The following is a 20,571-nucleotide window of genomic DNA, read 5'->3' as shown; positions in this document are numbered from 1 at the left end:
AAAAGTGAAATCAGACCTGGCCATTGATGAGTACAGAGAAGTTAATGGAGCCAAAGAGCATTCTCTGTCCAAGGGCATTGTTGTACACTGAAATGTTCTCAGTCATTATGTGACATAATCCATTATGTGGATTTTTTTCTGCTTGCAGAAGAGACACTTGGGCAAAGGGGATTTCTGTGTGCTGAGATGGCAGCTGGTTTGAACCCCAGAGCAATTCCTACAGCAGGAAATTGTGCATCTCAGTCTTTCAAGGACTGTTGGGACTTCAACACTTTGGGATTTCACAAGATCTCTCTACGGACAAATCTGCAGGACCAGACTATCCTGAGCTGGTAAGAGAATTTTTGAGACCATGCATCAGAAGTCAAATAAACTAAAACAATAAGGCAGATAAGGGAAACAATAAATGATGTTTATTCCAACAGAGTACATGGTATCTAACTTTTCGCAGAACTGGAAATTAAATTATAAAACTGAAAAAAACCCTAAAAACAATTATTTTTGATTGGTAGCTACCTAAAACTCTGTTTCATCCTCCCATTTTCATTCTGTGGTGTTCCACCCAGGGAGAGCCCACACTCACAGCCTCACAACCTTTATGGAACCAGTGCTTTTTGCCCCTGTCCCCCCCACCTTTTTTTTGTCACAGGTTTCTTCATTACACATGTAGTGAGTACAGAATGACTCTCAAAGAAATGTGCTCTATTTTCCTATGGCTAGATTTGGAAATACCAGTTTGTGCTCCTTTCACACTGGCAAAAATGCAAAGACAACATAGCCAACTGTGCTTTTCCTGACCAGGCTGATGGCTTTGATGGATGCCTTGCCTTTGGCATGTAAGGAGGGAGGAAGCTCTCTCAGTGGGCTTGCTTTCCTCCTGCTGTGCCTGAGCTCCCTAACCAGCCAGTCCTTCTCGCCCAGACACAGGGATTTGCTTTTTACACAACTTCCCAGATCACCTACATTAAAGAGCAATATGTGGATGCTGTACTAAATCAAGCAACTGTCCTCTGTCTGTTTGATCAGGTTAGACATGATACATAAACAGGCTAGAAAATGGTTTCAGCAGTGGAGCCCAGGCTGTGACACCCACCTTGAGGCACTGGCAGTTTTAGGAGGTTACATTCCAGACGTTAAGGCTCTTGTGGTGAAAATGATGGACACTGCTTTGCAGAAAGAGCAAAAAGCACGGTAAAAAGAATCTGCCATGAAATTGTATGCTCTGATGATCACAGCTTTACCACATTCACTGGTCTTGCTCTTCTAAGAAATTGTCATACCATTCTACAGGGCAGAAGCTTAAGAACTTGAAAAGAAAGTGTATTTTTGTGAAGTATGGATAACTCTTAATTTTCACTTGCTGAATTTTCTCCTTGCTGGCTTCTTTTAGAGCATCCATAACTCAGATTTACTTGACAGCACTAAAGAAACAGACATGGTTGATATCTTGGGAATCAAAGACATGATGATTTTTTTTTTTAAAGGCTGTCTAGCCTGTTTTATCCTTCCCAGCCTAATGGAGGTTTGTTTGGTACAGGACATCCTCTGATGATAATAACTTTCATCATTTATGAGCAAAGTTTATTCTTTAGTGAACTAAAAATGTTCCTCCTAAGGAGATTTCCCCCATTTTCTTTTGGGCCAATTTGTATAGCCTGAGATCTGAGTTTAGATTTCCGTTGTGCTTTTTCTTCTCTTTTTTTTTTTCTTTCTTTCTTTTTTTTTTTTTTCCATCTGAAGAGGTTTCCTCTGTTGAAAACCTTCAACAACTGCTCAGACCATTTACAAGAAGCACTTTCACAGGCAGTAGCTCTACAAAAGAGAGGAAAAATCGAAGTGACTACCTATAATAATGAAGTTAAATGCAGTTTTAAGTGTTTGTGAACTGCAACTGACTGAAAGGGTGCCAAATATTTTGCAAATATATACAAAAAGACAGGCCCCTGCTCTAATCAGCTTGTAAATTAAAAGAAAAGTACATTGGCAAGAACAGAAGAGATGATATGACATGCTTTAAATAGTTTATAGGGAGCTGGAGAATTGTTGTTTATTTGGTGATGTTGGGAAAATATTTAATGTGCTTTGGTTAAGCTCTTTATAGAAATGCTTCTCCACCCCCAGTTTTCTTTTCCAATGACTGTTTTGGAGATTGAAACCAGCAAGTTTAGAGTAGATGGAAAACGGAGAAACCTATTTCGAAATTGACAAAACCGCGAGTAAATCTTTATAGATACTTTTTATGTGAGTCAGGCTTTCGAAAGTAATTATGGTAGTGTAAGAAAAGATCATCGCTTCGCCGCCGCTGCGGACGGCCAGCCAGGGTCGCAGCTGGTGTAAATTGAGATAGCTCCTATCTGGTGTGCCTGCCTGGGGAGGGGGCGGCCCTGGCCCCTCTTTTTGGGTTCCGGGGCCGTCCCGGAGCGGCGGCGGCTCCCGGCACTGGCGGCGCTGGGGGCTCCCCGCGCTTCGCCGCTGCCCCGGCGCTCCCAGAGAACCGAGGGATTTTTAGCGTTTAAATGTTTTCTATAGCAAGCCTACAATTTATTGAAAAACAGGCCAACAAACAAAAAAGCCCGAACCACTGTATTTTTAGATTTAACTTGCAGCTGCTGGGGTAAGATGCAAAGTGGGGTGCAATTGCATTTCCGAGGACACAGGATTGGGGCAAGCTCCCGGTGTTGGTTTGGAAAGCTCAGATATGTAAATTAGTATTTCCTTTAGCGTCGTCTTCCCAGAATCTGGAAGGTGACTCCTGCATTTGGGGGTTTTTTGCCTCTTTCCCTGCTTTTAATGTTGTTGGTGATATCTCCACAGATAAGTGACTTCAGTGCATCCGGAGTTTGCGTTCAAAGCAGAGACTAATTGTGGGGAACTTTTCAGAATAAACACATTTCTCTGTCGAAGTAATGTGTTTGTAAGGAAAAAAAAAAAGATGTAAAAAGGAGGTTAAAGTGGATAATTTGTTTAGTTTTTGTTTGTAGCTTTTTTTCCCCTTTTACTACAGAGCACTCTGGAATTTCGTTTGAAAATAGAACCATCCTTGGAGGGAGGCACGGTACAAAATTTTGGCCTGCAATCACAACAAATACCCCTGAAGCCTTGTCCTCACCCTCTGTAAGCATAGAAAAAATTATTAAAAAATAAAGAGATAATTTTGAAACCCGTGTTCCTCATTTGGAGATGACCCAAAAAACTGCGCAGCTTCTGAAGCGGAGGCTTTAGGTCCTGGGTCAGTTTTAAGTGCTATTGCAAACCTCGGCAGAAATGTTTGCAGCCGAACACAAATTTCCAGGCTTAAATTGCCTTCTTCCTGTGCCGGGATGCCAGGGCTTTGCACAGCTGAAATTGCACAGCTCTTTTCCCCGGATCCTCTTACTTATTCCAGCTCTCAGAGCCCGCTGCCCCGGGCACCCTTTTGCTGCTCTGGGTCAGCCTGCGCTCTGCAGCCTCTGCCCAGGGCAGCTGGAGCCCTGCTCCCGTCTCCGCTTTGGCGGGATGGTTTCACGGCAGATCCCAGTCCGTGTGTTCCCTGCTCGCCCCCAGCAGAGCCAGAGGTATGTTTCATCCTTCCCCACGCGTTACCACCGCGGCTCCGTGCCGCCGCAGCCGCTGCCCGAGTGAGCCAGGGCTGGCAGGGGTGGCTGCCCCTCTTCTCTTGGGGCGTTTCAAGGGCAGAGAGACGGGGTAGTGGAGATTTCCGCCGGGGACAGCGCTGTCCGCGGGCTTCACCGGGGCCAGGCTGGGGAGGTCGGGGGCGCAGGTAGCGCCGCACGGACACCGGGAGAAGCTGGAGAGGGTTCCCAGGGGCGGGCAGCCCTGCCGGGACAGCGGGCTGCCCGTGCGCTCAGGGTGCCCCAGATCCGGCTGCCCGGGCCGCCCCGCCCGCTTCCCCGAGGGCGGCTGGCGGGTCCCCGGAGCTCGGCCACGCTTGCCGTGAGATTCATGGCTCGATGCCGAAGCCGCGCTGCTGCCCGCAGCCCCGGCAGCTCCCGGAGAGTGTCCGCAGGTGGGTGCCGGCTCCCCCGCCGCGCCGGGGCCCTCACCAGCAGATGGTGCTGCGGCCGCCCCATCCCCGGGGCTGCGGGACCCCGACGGACCGCACCTGGCCCGCCTCAGCCCTCCCGCCGTCCGCCCTCCGTCCCGCATGGCCTGCGCGACGCGGGAACCGGGGCGGGCCAGGACGGCCGAGAGCCCAGGGACGGGCGCGTTTCGTGTCCCAGAGGCAGCAGACTGCTTGTGGGAGTTCGGGGCTTGGCCGCGGAGCGGCTGCTGACGGACAGAATGTCCGATTCGGATGGGCATTCCTTGAGGCTCCCGTCGGCAGCCGCCACCGATCCCCGGCCCGGTGCCACGACACGACCCTGTGCCCAGAGCTGGCAACCGCAGCCGCCTGCACTTCTGCAGTGCGCCGAGCCTGGTTCGTCCTGCCCCGGTCCGTCCTGGAGGCAGCGACGGCCCCAGCACGGGGGTCCTGCTCGGAACCATCAAACCGTGCTGTGCTTTCCGCCCCCGATGCGGACGTTTCCACAGCAGGCACTGCTGCTGCCGCCCCTCTCCTTTCCCTGCCGCTGGTCGGACACCGATGGGCTCGGAGGCAGGCGGGAAAAGGCGGCTCGATTCCCCGTGCCCCGGTTCCCCGCAGTGCCCGATGGCCCTCGTGCGAGGACCGGCCCGGTGTTTCGGGCAGGGCGCACCGAGGGGCCGCTCTCGGGCTCCGGGGTGCTGGCGGCCCCTAGCCCCGCTGTGCCCGTCGGAGCCCCCAGCGCTCAGCCCCGAGGGCCTCGCCCAGCGTCGCGGGTCCCGGCGCAGTGTGGAGCTAACTCTTTCCTCAGGTAGTGCTTGGGGTTTTTTCCGGGGTGATTACCGGCCCTCCACCCCCCCTCCCCATCCAGGGCCGTCCTCGCTGCCTTACCGGCTCTGTCGTTCCTATAGCCGGCCACCATCTCGGACCGTGCTGGCCGCCCCCTCGCGCCGGTTCCATCCCGAGCTCTCCGGTGTCTCGGTGTCCCGACTCCGTCCCGGTTTTGCGTGGTGCGGGAGCGAAAACGTCCGCCGGAGCCGGCGCCAAGGGAAAGCTCGGGGCTGGCAGGGCTGCGGCAGGGCGGAGGGCCCCGAGCCGAGGGGGTTAAACCAGGAGCCTCCCCTTACCTTCAAAAAGTTAAAAATGTCTGGAGCCTGCATCTCTTAAAGGGGCGGTGCTGGCTGCAAGGAGTCTTGGCACCGGCTGCGAGAAAGGCTGGTCAGGGGCGTGAGTTCCCCTCCACCAACACCAAAACATTGCAAAAAAAGGCAGAGCGCCCCACACTTTAGATAAGGACAATTAGCCACCAGCGAGCCCCTGCAGACAGGCAGTTAATTAGGGGTTTCCTGCTCTCCGGCATGCCCTGTCCCAGCTCCTGCCCCCCAGGGCTCTTAGCCCTGATGGCACCTGGGCTGGCCCTCATGGCCACCTTCTCGCTGCCTTCCCAGGCTGGGGACAGGAGAGCACTGCCGGTGGAGAAACCTCCAGGTGTGAAGGGAAGAACTCTCATTCTCCTTGATGTCAACACCAAGAGCCCTGTCAGGATAATCAGTGAGAATTTCCTCTCCCTGCAGCTGGACCCCTCCATCATTCATGATGGCTGGCTCGATTTCTTAAGGTAAGGCAGGAGCCCCCCGGCGCCCTCCCCACGCCGCCCGCGGGGCGCCCCGGCGGCCCCGCCGCCCAGCCCTGCCGGGCTCCGCGCTGCTGGCGGCGCTTGTTGTGACGGAGGGAGCGAGGCCATGGTTTCCATTAAGATGCACATGTTTGCAATGGAGAAAGCATTTCGGAGACTTATCAGTTATGACTGCAAAAATGTCGTGCTCCCCTCGCTCCAGCAACCGCTCCTCTGCAAAAAAGCACAACAGGGGCCGAGGCAGCACAGGGGGAGAAAAAAAATCAAAATGGAACAAAAAATAGCAGCAGGAACGGGGCCGCCTGCCGAGCCGAGGCTTCCCCGGGTCCCGACGGGCAGAGAGCGGGTGTCGGCCAGGTCTTCCGAGCCCTCCGCTCTCCGCACTTCCAGCCCTGCGCGGGGGGCAGAGCCGGGCTGCAGCTGCGCTGGGTTCCACCGGCGGTGCGGAGCGGCCGCGGCCTGGAGGCGCTGGGACGGCCAGAGAGCCTTCTCCCTGCTGGGTAAGTCGGGGAGGGAGAGCAGCTCTCCTCCGCACGCCCGCTCCGAGGGTCCTTTCGGCAGCCGGGGAAGGAGCAGGGCGAGGATGCGGGAAGGCGCGAGAGAAGCGGAGCCGGGACGGTTCCCGCTCTTCTTCCCTCCCCGCTCCTCTCCCCTCCCAGCGGCTCGGCCCGCGGCACGGTCCCGCGTGGCGCTGAGCGCCTCTCCCTCCTGGACGCCGCTGCACTTGTCCGGAGGGTGCCGGCAGGACGGGGGGGAGCCGGGCCTGCCGGCCTCAGGGCCGCCACCGGCGGGCGGGGCGGCTCCCGCGCCAGGGCCGCGCCGCTCGGCCCGCGCAGAGCCCTCAGCCGCTGGTACCACTCGCACTGCCCCGGGCGGGGCAGCGGCGGGTCCTCGAGCCCCGTGGTCCCCGGTCGCTGGCGGTATTGGGGAAGCGAGGGCCCGGCCCGCGGCTTCCTCAGCCCTCTCTCTCCTCTCCCCAGCTCCCGGCGGCTGGTGACCCTGGCGCGGGGCCTGGCCCCCGCCTTCCTGCGCTTCGCGGGCAAGAGGACGGACTTTTTGCAGTTCCACAACGTGAAGAACCCGGCCAAGAGCCGCGGCGGGCCCGGCCCCGACTACTACCTCAAGAACTACGAGGACGGTGAGCCCCGGGGCGGGGGCGGGCGCTGCAGCGGGGGGCTGCGGGAGCCGGGCGGTCCCGTTCCGCCTGCCCCGCTCTCCCCGCGCCCGGCGGGGCCGTGTCGCTCCCGGGCACGGTGCCGCCGGGCACCGGGCAGGGGAGGATTCCCGTTCTCTTTCTTTCCCGAGGGAGGGGAGCCGAGGAGCTCGGCGGAGCTCGCTGGCCCCATTGCCGGGGGATTCGGCGGGTGTCGGTCCCCGGGAACAAAAGACCAGCACTGGGGAGCGGGACTTTTCGTATTCCCCCGCCCCTCCGCGTCCTCTGCCTCCCTTTGCCCCCGAGCCCCGGCCGGCAGCGCCGGCCGCAGGGGAGGCTTTGCCGCGGCTCCGGGCGGGGCCGGGCAGCGGAGCCGGGATGCCCCGTGCCGCGCTTGTCTTTGCCGCGGCTCTCGGAGCCCTGCCTTTCCTCACGGAGCTCGCCGCTGTGCGCCTTTCTGTGCCCGCCGCAGCCCCCGGGGCTCCCCGCGGTCCCTCCGGGCTCGGTGACCGTCGGTCCCCGCCTGCTGATGCCCGGTCGGGGCTGCTCCCCCTCCGAACCTCTCGGCCATCCGAACTCTCTCCAAAGTCACCGCCTGGCCCCCGCCTTCTCGCTGTTCCCATCTTCGCCGTCTGCCCTTCTCCCCATCGGACCTCTGTACACAAAAGGCTTTCACCTTTCGCGGCCCATAATTCACAGAAAGAAACTGAGTAGAAAATTTAGGGCCATATCTCCGTCCTAAGGCATTTCTATTAAGAAGCTGAATACGATGTTCACATGCAAGAATTTATTGATTTTTCTCTCTTGCTTAGTTTGTTTCTTTTTTTAAAGAAACAAGCTTTTTTTTTTTTTTTTTTTTTTTTTTTTCCTTACACAACGACTTACAAAAATTAGCTTTAGATTTTTCCATAAGTAATTTTGAAGGCCAATTAATGCCAGACAGATCCCACTGGGCAGGTCTGGAACAGAGGAAATTTTGCAGAGATCTAGTCAGCAGCAGTCCTGAATGGAAAAAGCAGATGCATTTGCCAGTCTTCTGATGGCTCTCACTCCTGCTGTTTCCCTACATAACATCTCTGAGATGAATGTCCTTCTATTCCCACACGCAGGCAGGTGGGTAAGTTTTTCTGCTCCATCTTTCACTTGCTCTCCTAGCTGGGGCAATCCCGATGTTATTCATTGTTTTTCTTCTTGTAACAAATCTCAGTGGAAGGGTTTGTTGTAAGCTTTGCCTGCTGAGATGCACTTCAGGAAAAAATGCTGACCAAACTTGCCACAGACACCTTGTACAGTAGGAATTAAGTGTCATGCATAAAATTGTGGATGGGACTCATACAAAACATTTGTAAGAATAAATTTTCCCACTTTCCATATTTCAACAGCTTGCAGGAGAGAACTTATACTTACTTATTAAATGTCTTCACAACAGCTTTCACGTTAAGGAAGGAGTGAAATATTTTGGCTTTTTTCTCAGTTTTCCTCATGGCAATAAAATTGAAATGTAGCAGCCTTCAAAATGAAGCTTTTCATAGAAGTTGTAACCACAGGTCTTAACTTTTCATCACTTAAATATGGAACAGGACCATTGTGAATGTGGGTGAAGGAAGGGGAAGACACATGTGGTGTGGATCAAGCATTGGTGTAAATCAGAAAGGTGTGGTAAAAGGGATTTCCTGCCTGGAAGCAAAGCTCTCGTATTTGTTCTTAAGATCTGTGTGCAAACTCCAGGGTCAGGGAGTTTCACCCTATTTGGATAAGGGCTAGAGTTGCTAGTAGCTCACATCCTTTTGTGCTGAGGCTGCACTAAGTACTTCACTAGAGGGATCCAGTTCTCCAGAATGAAATCCTGATGCCACCACAGCTCTTTGCCCTGCTGTCCTGGGTATGAGCAGCCACCTTCTCCATTTGGAGCCCTGGCTCCGTTTTTGTTCCCTCATCTGTGGCTCACCCAGGACCTGCTTGGAATCAGGACATGCAGTTTGCTCTTGCTGCTGAGGAATTACAGCTTCAACAGACAGCACAGAGAACTGATGGCAATCAGCACCTGAGCAAGGGGGAAGCCAACAAGCATCCTGCTAGGTACTCTTCCTTCTCCCCAGTCTGTCTGGGGTGGTTGGAGTTGTTTTCCATGTCCACGGGCTTTTATATGTCCAGTACCTATTCTCTGAAATTTCTGATAATGGCATGGGGGTGGGGAAGATGCTGGGGGGCTTGATTAGTTAAAAAAGTCAGAAAACATTTAACAGAGAAATCGGTGAATTTTAAAGCCTTATGCAGCACCCTAGTGATTTTTAGGGATGTGATAAGTGACTGTTTGGTTGTTTTCTGCTTTGAGTGTTTGTCTTTCTGCCACTTGTGCCTGTGGGTGCACACAGACTCCAGGCCCGTGCCCAGAGTCTGGGCTCTCTTTGCAGCCCCCACGGCTGCTCCCATGCCGTGTGTTCAGAGGGGGAGGGAAGGGCACTTGTTATGTTCCTCTGGGCTGCAGCAGCTCACAGAGAGCAGGACTGAGAGGTGCAGGGCACGTGTGCAAGATCACTCAGAGAACTGCAGTTACAAGTGAGTGACTGTGAGTGGTGTTCACATCCCAGGCAGCTGCACCCCACTGTGTGCTCACAGCCCACACCCGTGTGGCCCTCTCAGGCGTTCAGATGGGAGGCAGCACCAGGACTGCTTTGTGTCATCCTTCATGGACCCTGGGACCATGCTTGCTAGAGTTGGAATGAATCTCTGGACAGGGATCTTCATTCTGTAAACCCCCTCTGCCCCCCTGGTGCTCTTCAGACCAGAGTATTCCTCGCTGCTCCCTTCCATGTTTTTTCTGTATCTGTTGTGCTCTGCCTTCCTGACTATCAGACCTCCTCAGGGATTCACCTTACTCTTCCCCTGCACTTAAAATTGTATTTGATTCCCTTTCAAATTATCCCAACTGTGCACACCTCCACCTTCTGGAAATTGCTTTTACCTTGGACAGCCTTTGGGTTCACCAACCCATTTTTTCCCACTTCTTTCTTTCACAGAGAGTGTGGGTACTCTCTGAGGGTAGTAGTAGTTGCTTTCATCTCGTATCTAAAATGTACTTTGTTTTCTTGAAATAAGGTGTCTGCTTTAGGTTCCAGGGTAACTCATTTCTTATTCAGATTATTCCTGGAAACACAGACCTGGAAGTATTGTGTGTTACCAGGGGTGTATGATAGCTTTCCTTTGTATGTGTGAACAGCCTCACCCCAGTCTAAACTGGTCATGTTTGGGCAGCAAGGGTAACAAAGTGATGCATGCTCTGTTACTGCCTGGGATGCCCATGAAGAGGGTGCACCTGGCAATTTACTGCAGCATAGTGTACAAAACTGGCACAGCAATTTCATCACTGGCTGGCAGATTTGTCAGTACCTGACAGGGCAACTCCTAAAAGTGGATGCCTCTGGTAGATGCTCTTGGTGAGCCACTGGGTGTGCAGTCTCTGTTATGGTAGCATGGGTCTAGGTACCTCCTGGACTTTGCTAAACATTAGGTAATCTAATGTGCTACATTAACACCCCACCTATGTTGCACACCTGGTGGCTTCCATCTCATGCAGCCCCAACTTTGGATGGTGAGTCCTGGAGCCCACCCTGTTTGGATAAGGCATGGGCCAGCCTGAGGTTTGCTAGAAACAGAAACCTAGTTTGATGTATGTCAGGCTCTGTGGCACCAGGAGGTGGGGCTGTGCCAGAGACTTTTTGACATTTTATGATCAAGAGGTGTAACATTTTTAGCCTGAGAGACTTTTCCCTCCCTTAAATGGTGTTTCTCTGCATGTGCCCTGCTGAGTTCGTTTTTCTTCCCCAGCGGTGCTCGGCGTTGTGTTTTGTTTTCTAGAGATGTGTTTCTCTGCACATGTCTGAGTCCAGGGCAGGTACCAAGATGAAAGGTTTCATGCTCAGTTTATCTAGTAGGCCTGCTTCTCCTTTTGCTGTTGGGTTTCCTAACAAGCAATCTGTTCAGCCTGTCCTTTCAACTGCCTCACATGTGCCAGGGACCAGTTGGATCTGAGGAATGGGACAACAGGAAACACTGGTCTCCAGGAAAACAGGCTTGAGCAGCTCCTCTTCGGAGAAAAGACATGGATTTTTGTTGGTACAAAACCTTTCCTGAAGCTGAATTTGTTAAAACCTGGCTTGCTTGCTGTCCTGGAGCCTGGTGTTGGTGTGTTACATGTGTGTGGAGTCCTGGTCTTGTTTCAGCAAGAGGTGCTGCAGGTGCTGTCTCAGTGCCTGATCCCTCAATGCTTCCCATTTTGGAAGCTCCTTGCTGGTGCTCCAGTATGAGTTTATTGGGCTAATGTGCAGCCTCCTCATCTGCAGGGTGATCCCCAACTGCCTCTCACCCCAAAGCCACAGAGCCAGCTTTGGACAGCCTGGGTGGCACAGATATTGCTATAGCTTCCCCCTGGGCAAATCTGCTGTCAGGGATGAGAAAGCAGAAAAAGAGGAGTTACTCACAGCTGGAATTCTCAAAGATGTGCTGGCCCAAGTGCACAGCTTCTCACTCCTGCACCCCAGCCTTGTGGAGACTTTTGTAGCCTTCTCGTGGCTGAGAAGAGACCAAAGGATACTTCGTGTGTCCCTGTGTGGCCATGGGAGGGAGAGGGGAAGGGCACTACATTTGCATGCTATAGGTAGTGCATCAAAGAAGTTTCTGAGCTGAAGTGTGTATGGACAACACATTTCAAAAATACTCTTTTAATTGCTGCTAAGTTGTTTCCTTCTGTTTTATCACCTTTTTATTATTATTTTTTTTAAGGCGATACCATTTGGAAAAAAGTCCAATTAAACAAAATTACAAAGACATGTTTCTTAAGCCTTCCATACTAGTCAGGGGATTTGGCAATATAGTGTGGGAAATTTCACATCATGCTGTGTAAGGCTGGCATTCTATGTATTCTTTCAGTGTTGCATCCATTCCTTCAGGCATCCTCAGGTACCCAGCACTGCATCTAAGCCTCAAAATTCATCTGGCTATGGGAACATTTTCACCCTTGCTCAGTCCATACTGCACAAGTGTCTTTTAGGATGCTATACTGTTAGAACATGCCTGAGTGGAAAGGAAGATAATTATGACCTGAGGGTATGTTAAATGACCTGAGGATTGTTTATGTGGTTACACGGGGGCTGGAGCTGACCCCAGCTAGGGCTGCTGTTCCCACCCTCCTGCCCCTTCTGGCATATTCCTCTCCTCTTCCCTGCCTGGAGCCTGAGTTTGTGTGGTGTGGTGAATTAGTTCAGGGATCTCAGCTGACCAAAACTTGATGGTGGAGATGTGATTGCACTTCAGCTTGCCAAATTGACCAATGCTGTGTGAGCAGGCAGAGGCGTAGAGGACAGCGCTGGCAAAGGAAAGCCTGCATTGAAGGCAGATGGAACTGCAGCAGTCTCAGTCTTGGTCAGATTAAATCCTTCAAATCTATGTCCTGAAGGCAGGAAATCTCACCTCGTGTTTGTTTGCCATCAGAAGGGCTGGTCCCCATGCTTTCTTTATGATCTGTGCACTGTTCTACTGCTTCCCTTGTGCTGGCTCTGGCACATTTCTGATCCTCTGCTGAGCCAGCAGAAAATAATTTCGAGTTAAAAAAAAAAAAGGCAACATCTTTACTGTGAATTTATTGATTTAGGATTATGAGGATGATCATGGGGTATTAGGATACCTGAGCCAGAGAAAGGGAATGTTGTTGCCATGTGTCTGGGAGTGTTCCTTTGGCTCTGCCAGCTCATAAAACTGCACTATGTTTCTGAATGGAGAACCATCCTGTTGTCCTGGTAAAAACAAACAAACGAATTTTCCTGTATTCAAGGAATCATCTTCTGTTTCTGGTTACCCAGGGCCCCTTTTCTGTCTGCTTTGTGTCCCTCAACAGTTTAGACATCTGTCCTTTCAGAGCTTGAAGAGGAAATAGTTGGGTTTTTTTACCCTCTGAGTGTTTCAAACACAGCCTCTTAGAGAGGGCTGTAGCATTTCAGGCATAGTAAGAGCTCAGTCCCCAAGATGGGAAGATCCTCTGATGTCCTTTGGACTTCTGGGATTTGCCAGACCTGGGGCTGCTCTGTGCCTCAGCCTCCTGCTCCCAAGTTCCCAGGCACCACAACTGCAGGGAAGGAGCTACAACCTGCTCTGCCTCTATAAGGAGTCACAGGGCTGAGCTGTTTCCTTAGAAATTAAAAATTAAAAAACCCAGGTTGTAGAAATCACATTACACAAAGTAAGGGAGCCTGAGCATGAGATACTTCCAACTTGCCTGTTTGTCTCCACTTTTTCTTTTTAAAATAAAAACTGTTCTGCTACTGTCCTGCATGAAAAAAAGAGCTTTAATAACTGCAGGAAATGGTGCAATCAAAGAATTAACTTCTGATTGTTAGCTATTTGCTTGTGTATTGGTGAGATAAAGATTTCTGTGGTTATGTATTTAATTGTTTATAAAACATATCCTAAATTCTATTTTTAAATTGGATATTTTGGTTAGTTTCACAGTTCTTTCCATGCTGCATCTACTTTGTGTGAATTAAAAGTGATTAATGAAAAATTACATGCACAGGGAAAGATGTGACTTTTTGTACAACTATCCATTCTAAATTAGCTGTTGGCATTCAGGGAAAATGTTCTGAATTTATTATGGATTGGTCTCTGAATACATTTAGGTAAGTAAAAAATGGATCTAATGATAGGGATATTAGAAAATAATTGGAAACAATCACTGGGAGCATTCTTATGCTATAAGTAAACTAGGTGCTGACACACTAATCAGTGTAAAGGATATATATGTGAGGGGTAGGATGATGGAAGTGATCAAAGTCATATCTTTCAGTCATAGAGATTTTTCATCTTGGAAAAAATGACAGAGATTGTGACAAATGCCATGAGCTTGGTGTCACACGGAGAAGACAATTTGGGAATGATTATTTCCTTGTTTTCATGACACAAGAAATAGGGAGCATCCAGTGGAATTATTACATGTAAAATGAACAAATATGACTTTTTTTAATATAGTGGGAAATAACTTCTGGAACTCATTGTCAGGGAATTTTTCCCAGCTAAAATAAAGGAATGATACTAATGTGTCAAAAATTTGCCCATTAAAGACAGACATGATGAGGATGCGGTTTGTGGCTTGAGAAATCTTCTGTCTTTCTAAAAAAAAGTTGTGTTCCCAATTTCGCAATCACTGGACATTTTATAATAATTCCAGCAGACAAACCTGTTTTTAAAAGCTTTTAAAATGTGTTAATTTAAAAAGTAGGTATTTTACAAGTTTAGTAATGTGAAAATCGTAAGACTTGTGCCTGGTCACTCATTAAACATCTATTTAATTTTGGTACTAATAAAATTTTCTAATATTCCACTTTCTAGAAAAAGTGTTCAGTTTTTGTTAGAATGAAATTGAGGGGGTTTTTCCCTTTTTGAATTCACTTTTCAAGACTGGAAATCAGAAGCAAACAGTCTCCTGAGGAGGATGGCTAAACTCAGCTTGTTCTGGTGCCATGGCTGTGGTGACTCTTGCTTTTGCTGGCGCAGTGGTTGCTGTGGGCAGTGCTCACTTTCACACACAGACACAGAGAGATGAGTTACTTCTCCTCTTTACCCTTCTGTCACACCTCCCTCTGGCAATAACCACATCCTCTGCCTTGTCCTTCCTCCTCCTGTCTTCCAGGTGCTCAGCTGCTGCAGTCTGTGTCTGCTCCATGACTCCAGCAGCTCCTGGAATGGAATTGCGTGTGGGCAGACGGTGGCATGAGCCATGGGAATGTCACCTGCACACAGGCCACAGTGGCAGTGCGTAAATTCTCTGCTAGATAAGCTCACTCACTCTGTGCAAGGGAAGCCCGGCTCTGGCTGGGAGCTGTCTCTGCGCGCTGTGCGCCTTCCTCGGGGACTCTCAGCTTGGAACTTCTCTGCCCTGTGGGAAATGGTTACTGAACCCCCTGGTGCAGGTGACTCACAGAAAGGGACTGGCAGAACTGAACTACTCCTGGGATGCCCGGGAAAGAGCATCGCTGCGATTGTGCCACTCCTGAAGGGTGTTTTCTAACTTGTTCTTAAACATTTCCTTGGTAGTTTCGGTGACCTCCGCGGGCGGTGCGGACGAAATCGCTGGAGAAGTCCCGAGACGGGCCGGGGATGTGTGCGGGCACTCGGGGCAGAGCAGCCTCCGCAGAGCAGCGTCCCGCGGCCGGGCCCCGCAGCTGCCGAGGGGGGAGCCCCCGCTCCGGCGGGCTGTGAGCGGCGCGGGGCCCGGGGCCGGCCCGAGGCGGGCGCTCCGGGGCCGGGATGGCGGTCGGTGCGGGCCGGCAGCCGCAGCTCACCTGGCCGCCACACGGGTGTGCTCCCGCCATTCCTTCCGCTCGGCGCGGCCGGGCCCGGCTCCGCGCTGCTGCCGCCGCCGCCGCGGGGCCTGCGCCCGCCGGCCCCAGCGCCGCGCCCGCCGGGGCCCGGCCGTGCGGCCGCGGGGCAGCCTGAGCTGGCCAGGGTACTGACCCGGCCCGCCCGGGGCACGGCTCCGGCCGGCCGGCCGGCTTTGGAAAACATTCGGCATCCTCTGGGGCTCTCACATCTGGAGTTCTTCTTTCGCACTCCTGGCAGGAGCTGCTCGGTCCCGTGCTCTGCTGAGCAGTTTATCGCTTTCCTTTTTTTTTTTTCCTTTTTTTTTTTTTTTTGTTTTTTTCCCTCGAGTCTCAGGAAGGCAGTGAGTGCCCTTCTCCTGCCCACTCGGAGCTGCCCTGCCCGAAGCCTCGGGGGTACCGTCCTCCTTCTTGGCTTCCATGCATCTGTCTTTTTTTCTGTCTCTTTCTTTTAAGATTTGAAAGCTGTGAACTCCTTACTGTCCATGTCCCTCGGGTTGTTCTTGCTGAGAATTCCCCTGGGCCTTCAGAAGCTATGGTCTGCCACCCCTGTTCCCTCAGTGCTGCTGGTTCATCAGAGTGCTGCAGAGGGGCCTTTGCCTCCTCCCCTGCACTGAGCACAGCCCGGTGGAGTAGGAAGGACAAGGCACTGAGGGAATGTCCCGGACATCTGCCCACAGTTTAAGCTGGACTTAATGACTGTGGGGTCCACCTCCATCTTTAGGTCTTGGGCAAGTTTCTTGGGTCCCTCACCAGTCTGAGAAGACAGGACCTTGCATGTTTTGCCTCTGCTTCCTAAGTGTCTGTGGTGGCAGCTCTCAGAACTCCACAAAGATAACTATCAGAGTGCTCTGGCTTCTGTGCCCTGCATGCCTTCCCCACACTCTTCCAGAGATCTGTTTGCATGTGACTTGACATCCTGGTGATAATTCCTGTCACAGCAGCTTTATCAAAACACAGCTCCAGCTCTTCATTCCTGGGCCTGCCCTCTGTCCCCAGGCCCTGCTGACAGTGCATGCAGAGCCATCCCTGTGGTCCCCAAAGATGGATGTCACATAGGACCCACTGCCATGCTCTCCTGCACCCTCCAAGGTGCTGGCCCCTGAACCTGATCCCGGGCCAGTGGATCTTCCACATTTGCCCTGGTTTGGGTTTTAGAAGTCATCCATTCCTTTTAGGAAACAAACTTGTTTTGACCCAGCCTGGACACTCTTACAGCAGTTTAAAGAGAATTGCAGACAGCATGTTGACCATCTAATACCTGTCTGCCTCTCAGTCTTCTCCTCCTTCAGGGCCTCGTTGATGTGTTTGTCTTCATTTTTCCCTTGGGCTGGGAGTTGTACAACTCTTGCCTTCAGTTCTATAGGAAGGGAAATCCATCACCCAGGGAGGTCATGGGCTCTAGGTTACTCCAGCAATGATAGCAATAGTCTTTCTCATGTGGGACAGATGTTGGGTTGGGTTTCTCAGTCTTCAGTTTCCAAACATTTCACACAACAGGAGTTCAGGATTTTATTACTCATTAACTGGGCAAAGGTTGGATAGGCCCAAGTCTCACTCAGTGCCTACCCAAGAGAATGTGCACTAAAGCACACAGGTGAGGGTCCGTGCTCATTAGCTGCAGAGGAGCATTAGTCCTTCCTCTTGCTCCATCTCACTGATGCCCTTGCGCTGTGTGTGGAAATATTGAACCATATTTTCATGGTATCTGGATGCTGCCCAGTATCCACTCCTGAGTATGCTAGCTGTGGGTGGAGGAGAGAACTCACATGGCTAACTACAGACCATGGGTACTTTAATGACATTGACATTCTGAGCAGTCTGTTTCAGACAGCCTTTAGAGAAGCTCTACTCATCCCAAACTACACAGAAAAGGGGTAGAACACAGCCTGGACAAAAATGTGTTGTGTCTCCAGGATGAGGCTCAGAGACAGGAAGATAATGTGGCTTCCAATCCTCCACCACATGTTTGGAGGCAGTTCCCTGCCAGCCCAAGATACAGCAGAGCTTTGAACCTAAGTTTGCTGAACCTGAGAAACAGGAGCATGACTTTTGGAATCATCTTTGGTGTTTCTCAATGTGTGTAACAAAAAAGGAGCTGGACTGTGTGTGTGGAGTAAGGTGTGACTCTCTTCTGACAACAAGCTACTTCAGCAGCTTCTAGCTAGATGGGAATTGAACCAAGCAAAGATCAGCCTTGTGAGGCAAAGTGTCCTTATGCAATGTGGTGGAAGAATTCCAGCTTCAATCATTGCTTATCAGAGCTGGCCGCCTGAGGTTTTGTAAGAAATAGACAGCATCTGGTGCCTGTGGATCTGAACATGTTATAGAGTTTATTAAACTCATAAGGGACCTAGCAAGGACTAGTCTGCACCACTCACCTTCTGCTTAGACTGCCAGATCTTACTTGATTTTTGTTCTGCCTTGCTACTCCATCATTCCCTTTCCCCAGCAGGTGAGTGGTTCTAGGGTAGGGACGATAATATTCTTGTCTCACAATATGACTTAGAAAATGCTTGTATGAAAAGAAAACAATTGTTGAATAATCCTTCTGCCTCCTGAATGTCAGGCATTAGAAGGATACAGACACTTGTTCAGAGTCATAAGCCATGCTGACCTGTGATAGCTGCAGTGAGGATAAACAAGGTGAGAACAAGCCTTCTTCATAACCTCTTTGACAGGCAAGGTTAAGTGGAAGCCAGGGGTTACTGGAATGGGATTTAGTATTTTCTCATTATTTAGTGTCAAATACACATGTAACAGAGTTGTAATATAAATGTTGGGAGACTTTTGCACTCTCCTACAAGGGAAGGGTCAGCATTGTAACAGACCAACAGCACGGCAGGTGAAGGATGGAAGGGTCTGTAGGTTCTGTGAGCATATAACTTGAACTTTGTGTGGGAGAAAAGGAGACTTGGGCTGGGGAGGGTCATTTGATAGGTGGATCCAGGGGGTTTGGATCCCTTTGTTGGGTTGCTCTTGCTGAGTGATGATTGTGTGACTGTCATATGGGCTGGAGCTGATCCAGGCATCTGGCGAAAATGAAAGCTGAGGTTTGGCCATCTCCCTCTTTTCTTTCCCTTTTGCTGTAGACATTGTTCGCAGCGACATTGCCCTGGATAAGCAGAAAGGCTGTAAGATCGCCCAGCATCCTGACATAATGTTGGAGCTACAGAGGGAAAAGGCAGCTCAGATGCACTTGGTTTTGTTAAAGGAGCAGTTTTCAAACACATACAGCAACCTCACACTAACAGGTAAGGCTGCAAGACCAGCTCTGGAGCTAGGAGCTGGGTCTGGTTCTTGCTAACTCACAGGTGTATTAAAACCCTCGGGTTCCTCGCCTCTGTATGAATCAGCATCTCTCTGGCTGCCTCTGTTTCCTACCTGGGTTACTGGGTATTGGGAGGGAAAGGACCAGCAGGAACTGGAGGTGGACTCATAAGGCCTCTGCAGCTGGCACCTATGCAAACACTCCAGATTTGGTGCCCCTGAACAGAACATTTTCTACAGTCTGACCTAAGCAGAATACCACGGCATGTGAAGTGCTGGAGAAATCTCCCTGCTAACTGTTCACGTCGATGGGGCTGCAGCAATTACTAAATTTGGAGTCCTTTAAGCTGCAGCTGATTTTTTTTCTTTCCAGAGCATGCACTTTGTGTGAACCCAGTAAATATTAAAGAGCAAATATAAAGGGATAATGGCCTAGACAGAGATGAGAGGATACTCTTTTTCTGGCAACTGTTTGTATTATCCAGGGAATAGAATCTCGATGGAGGAGACTGCCACATTTTGGATACACATTTAATGGTGCTTGTAAAGGACTGATGTCTTCAGGCAGCGAGTGGGCAGAAGGATGGTATCCCAGCAGCCAAGAGGGTCCTCTCATATCTCTTCTCGTTATCACTACAGCTGGATGAGCCACAGACGATGGGAAGGAGGAAGAGACTAATAAATCAAATGAGACCCCCCTTTTCCTCTTGACAGGTCCCTTTCTTGTGAAAGGCAGGCAGGCATCTTATTTTTACAGGAGAGAGGGCCCTGTGCTCTGTCTGGGGAGGAGATGGCAAAACCCGTGGTGGCCCTCCCCTGCTGCTGGGCTGGGAGAGGCAGATCAGTCCTGCACAACCTCCCCCACTCTGCTGCCACCCCTGTTTCAGTGCCCAGCCCCTGCCCTGAAGCTCAGCAGTGAGCTCTGCCTCTCCTGGGGACATCAGCTATGCTGGAGCTCTTGGGGACCCCACGGAGGTGGGATGGTGACACCAGCACTGTTGAAAGGCTCAGCCCAGGGGGTCACTGGATATCGGGGCCCTGAGTTGCATCATTCCTGAAGGCCCAGCATTTAAAGGGGATCCTCAGAGCCGTTTCTCGTTCTCTGTAACGTAATCCACTTGGCTGTTTATTCCCAGTACAACTGCTGGAATCAACATTGTCAGCTTTTCCCCTGACAACTTGCTTACTTTCCACTAAACAAACTTCCCTCGAGAAGTGAAGCTGCTCTCCCCTATCCTCCTTCCCTTGCTGCTTCAAAAGCTCTCTGGCATTGCTCACATTTTTTACAGAACCTGCAGAGCAGAGGTGCTACCTGGTTATCAGCTTAGCTCTTAGCCTTTCCAAGTGTGTTTACAGGATAGTTCAGAAGGTTTTAGTTCTAACTCTCCAGGGTGGAGAGAGCAATTTCACCAGAATATTACCCAAAGAACTATTTTAATGTTCTTTAACTCCCTTTGAATGTGAGCAGAACAACTTCATAATTGTTATGAAGTTTAATCTTTTATTTCATAGACATAGTCTGAGAACATGGTCTCTAGACAGCTAAGCATAATATTTAACTGGAACTCTACTAACTTGTGTAAATATTTCCCTTCTCTGTGATGGATCTGGTGTTTGGGGTGGGTAAAGGGGGTTGTACATCTGTTGCAGAAGGACATTTCTTACCTTCAAAATTCAATCAGACAGAGTTTGCTTGAGGACTTCTTTTTGTTCTGCACAGTGGGTTTGTACAGTGCTATAGGGAGTGTCCAGGTCATGAGGCAAGGTGCAGGAGCAAGAATGCAGATGTGGTTTAGGGAGTCCCTAGTGAAGGACTTGAGTTTGCAGGGATGGAGTATCCATGAGAACAGGGTTTCCCCCATGGAGTATCCATGGGATCCTTGAGAACAGGATTTCCCCCAGGGAAGTATTGAGGAGTCACTTGGCCTCATGCAGTGCACATGCTGCAGATGACCTCCAGTGTCCAGCCCAGACTGGAGCAATATTGAACCCCACACCTCTGGGTGAGGGGGCTCCTGCTACTGCTAGTTCTTCAATTGTACCCAGAAAATGTAAATGGACTATCTTGCCCAAGTCATATGAGAATCAAGGTGCTTTATGATGGGATAGCTCCTCTAGGAGA

General features: G+C 50.9%; 1 protein-coding gene and 1 long non-coding RNA gene across 3 annotated transcripts in view; one reads left to right on the top strand and one right to left on the bottom strand.

The window, feature by feature from the left end:
* Window positions 1-391: 391 nt before the first annotated feature.
* On the bottom strand, window positions 392-5,125 carry LOC135449416 (uncharacterized). The gene is made up of 2 exons (XR_010440738.1): window positions 4,913-5,125; window positions 392-1,812 (listed from the first exon to the last, which is right to left on the bottom strand). It is a non-coding gene; the product is annotated as an uncharacterized LOC135449416 (long non-coding RNA).
* Window positions 4,495-20,571, top strand: part of HPSE2 (heparanase 2 (inactive)) — a 105,515-nt gene continuing 89,438 nt past the window's right edge. Inside the window, exons 1-5 of one of the 2 annotated variants that reach the window (XM_064716406.1) lie at window positions 4,495-4,832; window positions 5,470-5,509; window positions 5,596-5,639; window positions 6,638-6,795; window positions 18,272-18,433. In XM_064716406.1, the coding sequence (XP_064572476.1) occupies window positions 4,513-4,832; window positions 5,470-5,509; window positions 5,596-5,639; window positions 6,638-6,795; window positions 18,272-18,433 (724 nt within the window). In that variant the 5' untranslated portion in view covers window positions 4,495-4,512. Of the gene's footprint in view, window positions 4,833-5,252; window positions 5,640-6,637; window positions 6,796-18,271; window positions 18,434-20,571 lie in introns of those variants that run through there. The other variant, XM_064716407.1, reaches the window with a different exon arrangement.

The sequence above is a fragment of the Zonotrichia leucophrys genome, chromosome 6 (genome assembly GCF_028769735.1).
Source record: "Zonotrichia leucophrys gambelii isolate GWCS_2022_RI chromosome 6, RI_Zleu_2.0, whole genome shotgun sequence".
In the NCBI taxonomy this organism is placed as follows: Eukaryota; Metazoa; Chordata; class Aves; order Passeriformes; family Passerellidae; genus Zonotrichia; species Zonotrichia leucophrys.
The sequence above is the reverse complement of the archived record's forward strand: the minus strand, read 5'-3'. Positions and strand labels throughout refer to the sequence as shown.